The sequence below is a fragment of the Chelon labrosus genome, assembly GCF_963514085.1.
Source record: "Chelon labrosus genome assembly, chromosome: 14".
NCBI lineage: Eukaryota > Metazoa > Chordata > Actinopteri > Mugiliformes > Mugilidae > Chelon > Chelon labrosus.
Window position 1 is genome coordinate 17,514,560 of NC_140347.1, and position 11,060 is coordinate 17,525,619.

The following is an 11,060-nucleotide window of genomic DNA, read 5'->3' on the forward strand; positions in this document are numbered from 1 at the left end:
AATGCGAGGATAATTTCATCCATGTCAAACAATAATCTGACAGTTATCCTCTTAGATCAATTTCATGCTTTGGTAGAGAGTAAATTCATACCCCTGAGATGACTGTGCACCGAAGAGGCAGTTCTTTGTGATAATGCACTCTAGGGTTAAATACTGCAGCAATGCCTCAGTTTCCAAAAGCAGAGTACTATTTGTTCAAACCACAGCATATTAATTTCATTGAAAACAGCTGTGACATAGTTATGGGTAGTTGTTAAAACCACTTGTTACTTTCACTTTCTCCAATTCCACGTAAATGTGGCTCTCGCTCTTATCTCCTCTCACACATGGCCTATATTAATTTCCTCTCTCCGCCTATGAGCGATTATTTTTCTGTTCTCCTCTCCCTTACATTTACATGATAGCAGAGGTTTTGAAACCCCAGCACCGGCCAGCTTATGATTAATAGGATAAAACAGAGGCCTTAACACCTTGACATGTCATTGTGAAGACCTACAAGTTTACCCTGGAGATCGGCAAGAAGCAGCAGAGCCCAGTGTCCTACCAATTTGCTCATTAAAATGAAAATATATGCAGTGAGGTGATGCAACGTCTAATCAGACCATCTGCTCCATAGGGAAATACATGTGGTGTACATGAGCACCCCATCTAGTATCGTGACCTCTGTTCACAAAGATAATGCTGGAGCATGTTTCAAACACCAAAGGGCTAAGGAGATAAAAAAAATAAATAAATGTTGTACTGAGGATAACTTGGAGCTTCCCAATGTTAATACTAATGCTGGCATCTAGTGGCTGCATCGTTAAACGTGTTTCTGACTACAAACTGTATAAAATACTTTATTTTCAAAAACACAAGTAATCGTTAATTGAAAAATAATATATATTATTATTATTTATTTAAATTATACTATTACTAAATGGCTAAAGTCTTAGCGCCTAGTTGCAAAACTATGGACAGCTACATTGAGTAGGTGGAGAAGGCTTGAATACCTTGTTAAGCTGTGATAAAAATTGATTTTTTTTTGCAATTATGCTACACATATATAAAAGTATTATTTTAACGACAGGAGTAAGAAAACGATATTCTATCACAACACTAATAAACCACAGAGACATAGTATTCAAATATCGTACTCCCCCCTTTTTATCGGCGAAGTGGTTCCACCTAGTGGTGTGCGATACCGGGAGATTTGGTATCGATCCGATACCAAGTAAATAGAGGGCCAGTATCGCCGATACCGATATCGATATATATATTTTTTTAATAATAGAGGTGGATGCATAATCAGTTTAAAGCTGAATGAATTTTCATGACCTTTAAGTGTTTTTGTGATTTGGCTTTTGGATTATTAATCAGTTAAAATCCAGTACAGTCGTACAAGAGAGAAACTGAAACGTAAGTATCGATCTCACTGCATTGGTATCGACCAATATCGATACCGACGTTGGTATCGATACTGTCGATATTTGGATCGATTCGCCCGACACCCAGCTGGTTCCACTTCCTGTCTACTTGGTGAGTGCTGTTTCATGCAAGACTCGGGGTTGTTTACGCTAACCTCTCAAGGGCAGTACTTTAATTTTGACAAGGGCATGTACTCTACGAGCCAAATAATCATTTAGTCCAGTCGTCTGTTGTTTTGTTGAAAATGCGGTAAACAAAACTCAGCTCCAACGTAAACAAAAGTTACTTGCTAGAAGAATTAGCCATTACTACAGAAAGAGTTAATGTATAATATGACGTTAGCTTGCTTTGTTTAAATCAAGACATTATTACTTGTCCATTATTACTGAAAAGTATATGGTCCACTGCTTCGGTGTGCAGTCAGGCAGTTAAGTGACACCGTAAGTTTGACTTAACCCTTCACCTTGTTTAGCATTATCCTGAATCCCAGTGTCTCTGAATGCATCCTACCTCCTTAAGACTCTCACTTCAGCTACAGAAACAAACATATGTTGTCAGTGACATCGTATAGCTTGACAAATGTGGGTTATTTCGCCTTATTTCCAACACATCCTAGCAGATTGAATCTCAGAAGCTTCGTGGAGGCTATGGTATTCAGGTGTGACCTTGTGGTCACACCTGCTGTCTGTAGGTTAAACAATAATTGTTATAGTAGAGTCCTATATTTATTTGTATGGCACTTTTTAAAACATAGTTACTAGGAAGAAAAGATGAAAAAATGCTCTAACAGATCCATTTGTGGTGTGGCTTTCAGTAGAAACTTGAGTAAAAGTACGGAGGGATTTACTTGAGGACCTTAGACAAGGTAAGCTCATAGGTCGTGAGTAATTCTACAAGGGTCTATATGTAGGTCTAATTTGTAGGAAGGGGCAATGCTGGGTGTAAAACTACATCTATATCTATACCTGCATAAGGTTTTGTCTCATGGAATTTGTTAAAAGCATTGCAGACAAATTTGGAACAAGCTGCGAAAGGGAGATTACCGTTTTGCAGAGGCCTGAATACAAAAAATTGCAAATTTCCAGTTCTGACATTTATTCTTTTAACCTTTGCAAGTTGGATTGGGGTCGGTGGTGTGGTGGTTAGCACTGATGCCTCACAGCAGGAACATTCTGGGTTTGAATCCACCGGCCGATTGGGGCCTTTCTTTGTGGAGTTTGCATGTTCTCTCTGTGTCTGCGCGGGTTCTCTCCGGGTCCGTGACCCGCCCCCGGAGGACAAGCAGTTACAGAAAATGAATGAATGAAGCCACTTATCATGTATAAACTGTCCCTTTTCTACCACTTAGACACCATGCAGTATGTCTGCCTGTTAAATTGAACAATATGATGATCTGATCAAACGTAATATAACGTTTGTGGTATAGGAGACGATCTATCTACTTATAAAATCCATACTTACAGAATCTCATTTGCAACATCAAATACCAGTTCAAATGTTCCATTTGAAGGAAGATTAATGAACTTGGTTAAAATCCACGTAGCAGATTTTATTGTGCAACACAACTTTGATGTTTTTACAGGAATTTCATTTTTTAAAGGCTAAAGAGACATTTGATGGCACTGAAGGGATTAGTGTGTGTCTGTGTGAAATTCTTTTAAATCTTGATTGCCTTCACAGATGCAGCGACACCAGACCTGAGCCTGCAAGACTGAAATCAAGGCCAGATTAAAGGGAAAGGACACTTGGGGGATTACAGTGAGTCACCGTTCCCATCCTGAAACAACCAAAATGGCGTACTCGCAAATCCGCCTGAAAATTCTCCCCAGTGTTCGTTGCCTCTTCGATAAACTACTGCAGGTAAAAGTAGAAGGGCTTGCTCCTCACAAACCGGTGGAGCTGAGGTCTAAATTGCTTGATGACAGAGGAATCACTTTCAAGGCTTCTGCACTGTACAAAGCAGACCAAACGGGCCAGGTGGATCTCTGCCAGGCGCCCTCCCTGGGAGGAAGTTACACCGGCGTGGAGCCCATGGGTTTGTTTTGGGCCTTGGCGCCGGATACTCCTCACAATAAACACCTGAAGAAGAACGTGCTTACTCCAATGCAGGTGATGATAGAAGCTCTGAATGGGGAGACTGGTGAGCTGTTAGCTTCTGAAACCATAGAGAGAGAATACATGACTGAAGGGATGAAGAGGATACCTGTGCAAGAGGGCCGAATACGAGGAGTCCTCTTCATACCACCAGGTTAGCTCTGTTTTAGTGGTTTATATTTAAGTCAACATTGCTTCATACGCTTAATATTATTTTCTCTGTAGGAAAGGGACCCTTCCCAGGAATTGTTGATTTGTACACTTTTGGTGGAGGTCTTACCGAACCCAGAGCCAGCCTCTTGGCAAGTAAAGGTTTTGTTGTCCTGGCACTGGCTTATTTACGTTACCCGGGGTTACCAAAAACCCCCGAAAGCTTGCATTTGGAGTACTTTGAAGAGGCTGTAGCGTATCTGAGGAGACAACCTGAGGTTAGTATTAAAGATTAAAAGAGCAAAAATAATCATATTTATAAAGTCTGAATGTCATTTATATCCCTGCACTTTACTAAGTTGTATAAGTAGCTGTTCTGCCTATTGTGATGAGATGATGTACACCGATCAGCCACAACATTAAAACCACTGACAGGAGAATTAAATAACACTGACCATCTTGTGACCGTTGACTGTTCTGCTGGGAAACTTTTGGTGATGATCAAGTATCTGTGGGATGATCCACAGAGGCCCCTCCCCTCAACTCATAGGACCCAAAGGCCCCCACTAACAACCAGCTATTGCCAGACACCACAGGACACCCTCAGAACAACTGTTTTGGAGGCACAAGGGAGACCTACACAATATTAGGAAGGTGGTCATAATGTTATGCCTCATCAGTGTGTAATCCCTCATTTGTGTTTACTGGGTCATTGTTGCCATCTACTGGCTACTCTCTGATCTAACATCCATGGGTTTGTGACTGAAACTTCACATTTAAGACACTTTCATTCGCTAAAATGATGCGTGCTGACTCTCCTCAGTTCGGCAGCATAGCAAGACAAGAGCAGGTTAAATATAAGCATACTCAATAGAGCTAGTGAAAAATAATAGTAATACAAGAGAATTAGTAGTGATACTGTTCTAAAACTAAATAAAGGCAGATTTAAAAAGCAGTGTATAGTGAGTTCAACTATTGCCTAACAATATAACAGCTATTGGACGGATACTGATGATAATTTGGGATCTGAAATGCTTAGTTGATCACTCTGTTAGTAGATGCATAAGAACTTTGATTAGTATTTTCATTTTTGTTAAATGCATTTTAAGATTAAATGATTAAATGATAGAAAAAGTAATTGGCAGAATAATAGGAAGTGAAAAGAATATCTGGTTGCAAATTAATTTTTTCTAAACTCCACTTTTGCATTGAGATGACTCATGCTTGCTAGTTATTGATGACCTTATTTATCATCACTTCTTATGTCCAAAAACCTTAAAAGAAAGGCAACTGGACTTGTAGAGTTTCTTGAAGACATTTTGCCACTCAGTACAGCTTCTTTAGTTCTTGGATATAAACCATGACCTGGATGACTGAGAACTTTCTGAGACATCGCATCATATGAAATATGGGATTTAGTCCAGACTATCAAATCCTAGTATTTGCACTATTACACTTTTTTTTTTCCAGCTCTGTTTCAATGTGGGTTTCTTCAAATTGATTTAAGTCGCTTTAATTTGATCCGGTGCCAGGTCTGTTTGTAGCAGTCCCTGGAATTAGACATTTTCATCAATACCGAAAGAACTGTGTTAGAGATATAGACTTTTAACACTTATTGGCGGTTTAGACTTCTGTGTTAAGTTGACGCAGAAGCTACAGCGACTGCGCAGACCCTAGTGCCGTAGCTGACGTGCACCTCCCCAGTAATGTAACTACACGCCGCGGCAACACACACCGCAAGGGCTGTGATTGGTCCACTTGGTAGTAGCTTGTTTCCGCTTTAGTATTTCCGGCTGCTTCTCCATCTCTGCAGTTTTCGAAATGATTGTTTTGGATCAATAAAGATGGAACACATCAAGGTTAACTGCAGAGGTTCCGAGATGCAAAGATTTGTATGACTCGTTTCGGCAAAATTTCAGCGAAAGCTTCAGTCGCCTTTCTTGAAAGTGAAGCAGGAAGTAGAAACAAAAATCACCCTGACTGGCAAAAAAGACTAGCGTCTTTCAGAGCGAGCCAGACTGACGAGCGCACAAGTTTAAATGACTCGCACCAGTGTAGGCTACATGCTTAGGCTACGTGCGTAGGTTACGGCGTCGAGGTCCCACAGTACTCTAAAAGAGCTGTGAAGTGCTCAAAGGTTAAGATACTCATGGGTAATTGGACTGATACACATGAGGAAAAACTAATTCATCTTTAAGATTTTGTGGAAAGTCAGTGACTGCTTGAAGTCATGGACCCACTGTATTGCGCCTTGCTTGTTGTGGGGTCTACATGCCTTTAGACTGGTCTTCAGCTGGAGGATTGTAGCTCAGTTGAAAGCAGCTGGTTGATCAGATGAGGATATTCCAACACCTTTATCCTGAAAACCTCTCTGGTTGTTTTGGCCTATATGTGCAGATCCTGCAGAATTATGAAATGCAGACCAGCTTCTGTCGGTGGTCAAATCATGGCCACAAAAGTACGCACTCCTATCTAATTCTTATGGTGTGAGGAGACTCATTTTGACCTGTCATAGCAGGAAAGTATTCCACTGACCTACAAACTGCCACAGCCACAACATTAAGAGCATTTAAACCACCAACCAATTAAAGGAATAATATTGATGTTCTTCTGGGAAACCTGGGTCCCGGCGTTTATGAGGATGTTACTTGGATACCACCACCTGAACATTGCTGCAGACCAAGCACACACCCATGGCAACGGCAACGGGTTCTTCCTCACATCCTGGTGCCATATATTTCCCGGCATTGCACACACACAAAGACATCCATGTGATTCTGATGCTCATGTGTATGTGCTTTAAATAGCAGACAAGGGTCAGCATGTGCTATACAGCTACGCAAAAAGAAGCTTTCTATCAGAACCAGCATTAATGTTTTCAGCAATTTTAGTTACTGTTGCCCTTCTTTTGGGCCAGTCTTCACTCCCCACATGCATTAACAAGCCTTGGTCACCATTGACCATATTGCCAGTTCACCACTTTTCATTCCTTGGACCACTTTTGATATTTACTGACCACTGCAGACCGGGAACACCCCACAAAAGCTGCATTCATCTATCCATTACAATTCTGACATGTCAACGTTGCTCAAATCCTTCCACTTGTCCATTTTTCCTGCTTCAAACATCAACTTTGAGGACAAAATGTTCACTTACTGCCTAATATGTCCTAGCCACTGACCCATTGACTCCCATTGACGCTTACGCTTAGTGTATGTCACAAACTAAGTAAAATATTGTTTGGAGGAAATCGGTCACTAATAACTTAAATTCTTTGTATGCAGCTTCTAGCCTCTGTGTCAAATAGGAATTCTGACTTGTCAGCAACGGAAATTAATAAATGTTTAATTGTTTAATTCTGTTACGTTTTAATGGCTTTGACTTGTGTCATGTTTAATTTAATTAATTTCAAGCTTGCCAAAAAATTATGTTTGTTTCAGCTAAACCCAATAGAGAGCACAGTGTCAGAACAAATTATCATTTGTGCCATTTCTAATAGCATGTCTGATGTCTGATGCTCACACTTAATGAGAGATCTCTGTTATTGTAATGTGCAACAGATCGGTTGGGGGAGAAAGTTCATGATGAAAGGTTCTGAAACGGAGGCAAATATTTAAAAAAATAAAAAAAATAATAATAAAAATCCCACTGGGGTGTTTTTTTTTTTATTTCCATGTTAAAGTTCAAAACCTTGGAACTTAACTGCACGTCAAGGCCTTTTGTGTGTGTGTGTGTGTTTTAAAGAGAAGTGAATTCACTCATGAGTTTAAATGGTCTCTTTGGGACTTTATTAACAATGTAGTCGGCTTCAAAGAGGTGGAGACAAATATGTAGAAATACTGTCTGCCTGGGCTGCAGAGTCTGACATCCTGTAGAATAAGATCAGCTGTCTAATATAAATGTCTTTACTTGTTGAAGTACACAGATCAGTCACAACATTATGACCACCTTCCTAATATTGTGTATTTCTCCCTTGTGCCTCCAAAACAGTTGTGACTCATCAGAGAATGGACATGGTCCTTCTGAGGGTGTCCTGTGGTGTCTGGCAACACAATGTTGTTAGTGGGGGCCTTTGGGTCCTATGGGTTGAGGGTTCTGGATAAGTGCCTTTTCCATTGGCAGCCATAGATGTCTAAAACCCTTTGTGACTAGCTACGTACTTCCAGTCAAGAGTGTATTAGCAGAGGAACAAATTTTACAGAAAAAGATACAAGATCATTGACTTGATAATGCTTCTGTGTGCAGGTTAAAGGACCCGGGATCGGCATAATATCAATTTCTCACAGTGGAGGTTTGGCTTTGTCGATGTCCTCTTTCCTCTCTGGGATCTCAGCAACCGTCTGTATCAATGCCTGCAATGCAAACACCGTGATCCCTTTACACTACAAAGACATTGTAATACCTCCACTCCCCCCAGTACTAGATAACGTCAAAATCACAGATTCAGGGCTTATAGATATACGCGACGGCTTACCAGACCCTACCTTGGGAGAGAACAGGGCGTCCCTGATTCCAATTCAACGTGCCAGCTGCCACTTCCTGTTTGCTGCGTCCGGAGACGACCACAACTGGAACAGCGCCTTTTTCGCCAAGCAGGCCGCAGCGATGCTGAGAGAGCACGGCAAAGAGTCCTTCCAGGTGGTCATCTATCCAAAGGCAGGACACTTTCTGGAACCCCCTTACACGCCTTACTGCTCCTCTGGGTTTCACGCAGCTGTGGGGAGTGCTGTGATGTTCGGCGGGGAGCCAAAAGCGCACGCCGAGGCTCAGCTCGACCTGTGGGAAAGGGTCCAGGAGTTCTTCAAGAGGCACTTGGGTAACAAGGGCGCTTGATAGGTGGCAATATGGTATCAAGTGTCCCTTCATTGTTGTGATGCTTAGCGCTAAGCGTTTTCTACAAAAGTACGCACTCCTATCTAATTCTTATGGTGTGAGGAGACTCATTTTGACCTGTCATAGCAGGAAAGTATTCCACTGACCTACAAACTGCCACAGCCACAACATTAAGAACATTAAAACCACCAAACAGTTAAAGGAATAATATTGACATTCTTCTGGGAAACCTGGGTCCTGGCGTTGATGAGGATGTTACTTGGATACCACCACCTGAACATTGTTGAAGACCAAGCACACCCCCATGGCAACGGCAACGGGTTCTTCCTCGCATCCTGGTGCCATATGTTTCCCAGCATTGCACACACACAAAGACATCCATGTGATTCTGATTCTCATGTGCCCCATTGTAGGCGCTTTAAGTAGCGGACAGGGGTCAGCATGTGCACACATGTGGCTACACAGCTACGCAAAAAGAAGCTTTCTATCACAACCAGCTTTAATGTTTCAGCAATTTTAGTTACTGTTGCCCTTCTGTTGGGCCAGTCTTCACTCCCCACATGCATTGACAAGCCTTGGTCACCCTTGAACATGTTGCCAGTTCACCACTTTTCATTCCTTGGACCACTTTTGATATTTACTGACCACTGCAGACTGGGAACACCCCACAAAAGCTGCATTCGTCTATCCATTACAATTCTGGCATGTCAAAGTTGCTCAAATCTTTCTGCTCGTCCATTTTTCCTGCTTCGAACATCAACTTTGAGGACAAAATGTTCACTTACTGCCTAATATGTCCTTCCCACTGACCCATTGACTCCAGTTGACGCGTAGGCTTATGGTATAACACAAACTATATTGACTCACAATGAGTAAAATATTGTTTGGAGGAAATCAGTCACTAATAACTTAAATTCTTTGTGTGCAACTTCTAGCCTCTGTGTCAAATAGGAACTCTGACTTGTCAACAAGGGAAATTAATAAATGTTTAATTGTTTAATTCTATTACGTTTTAATGGCTTTGACTTGTGTCATGTTTAATTTACTTAATTTCAAGCTTGCATAAAAGTCATGTTTGTTTCATTTGTGCCATTTCTAATAGCATGTCTGATGTTCCTCACACTTAATGAGAGATCTCTGTTATTGTAATGTGCAACAGATTGGTTGGGGGAGAAAGTTCATGATGAAAGGTTCTGAAACAGAGGCAAATATTTAAAAAAATTAAAGAAATAAAAATCCCACTGGGGCGTTTTTTTTTTAATTTCCATGTTAAAGTTCAAAACCTTGGCACTTAACTGCACATCAATGCCTTTTGTGTGTGTGGGAGGTTGTGTGTGTTTTAAAGAGAAGTGAATTCACTGATGAGTTAAAATGGTCTCTTTGGGACTTTATTAAAAATGTAGTCGGCTTCAAAGAGGTGGAGACAAATATGTAGAAATACTGTCTGCCTGTGCTGCAGAGTCTGACATCCTGTAAGATAAGATCAGCTGTCTAATATAAATGTCTTTACTTGCTGAAGTACACTGATCAGGCATAACATTATGACCACCTTCCTAATATTGTGTAGGTCTCCCTTGTGCCTCCAAAACAGTTGTGACTCATCAGATAATGGACATGGGCCTTCTCAGGGTTTCCTGTGGTGTCTGGCAACACAATGTTGTTAGTGGGGGCCTTTGGGTCCTATGGGTTGAGGGGAGGGGCCTCTGTGGATCATCCCACAGATACTTGATCAGTTTGGGATCTAATGAATTTGGAGGCGAGGTCTGTGCCTTTGTGTGTGTGCCTGTGTCCGGCTGCATCCTGCTGCCATCAAGGAGTGCCGTTGCTATGGGGTGGGGGTGCCTGGTCTGGTCTAAGTGGGTGCTACATGTCTAAGTAACATCCACATGAATGCCAGGTCCAAAAGTTTCCCAGCAGAACATTTAATTGTCACAAGACGGTCAATGTTATTGACTTCTCCTGTTCCTGTCAGTGGTTTTAATGTTGTGGCTGATCGGTGTCTGATTTAAGATTTTAGGAGAGGGGATAAATCATCAATAAAAACATAAATTGAACAATAAATTGCACTCAGGAATGCACTCTCCCATTTCTGGTATTTTCAGCAAACCAAAGAGGAATGTGACAAATTCCTGTGAACAACACAACAGCAGCAGTGTTCAAGTGGACCCCCCACCCCCTTTTTTTTTAAAAAAAAGAAAAGAAAAACATCTAACCAGTTAACCATATTTTTGACAAATATAAACACACTCACAGAATGTTTTTCTTGGAATGACACGCCTCCTTAAAATAGATCTTTACGCATCTGCCCCTCGGTCACGCTCCTCTTCCTCCCTTCCTGCCTGCCTGTCATTCACAAGAGTCAGTGGAGTTTTGTCGGCGCTACAGCGATAGGAGGGGCTCTCCTCTCCCGTCTTGCACCTCACGCTGTGAAATATTCAGTTGCAGTCTCCCCACACCGTCGAGTCTACCAATAAACAGCCTCTGACAGTGCTATTGGCAGCGGCAGCAGGAGTAACAGCCTGTCAGCCACAAAATATATATATATTTTTTCCCCTTTCTTTCCGGACGGCGAGAGG

At 41.5% G+C, this 11,060-nt stretch overlaps 1 protein-coding gene across 3 annotated transcripts; it reads left to right on the forward strand.

Annotated features, from left to right (window-relative positions):
- Positions 1–1,364: 1,364 nt before the first annotated feature.
- On the forward strand, positions 1,365–9,734 carry LOC311499616 (acyl-coenzyme A thioesterase 1-like). Of its 3 annotated transcripts, XM_084560674.1 has the most exons (5): positions 1,365–1,847; positions 2,222–2,272; positions 3,088–3,655; positions 3,727–3,929; positions 7,897–9,734. In XM_084560674.1, exons 3-5 carry the CDS (start codon positions 3,199–3,201, stop codon positions 8,482–8,484), a joined length of 1,248 nt encoding a protein of 415 aa, XP_084416800.1. In that variant the 5' UTR covers positions 1,365–1,847; positions 2,222–2,272; positions 3,088–3,198; the 3' UTR covers positions 8,485–9,734. The 3 variants fall into 3 exon arrangements, with proteins under 3 accessions (XP_084416800.1, XP_084416801.1, XP_084416802.1); XM_084560675.1 differs by lacking the exon at positions 2,222–2,272 and having other exon boundaries at positions 1,365–1,518; XM_084560676.1 differs by lacking the exons at positions 1,365–1,847; positions 2,222–2,272 and having other exon boundaries at positions 2,615–3,655.
- The last annotated feature ends 1,326 nt before the right edge of the window (positions 9,735–11,060 follow it).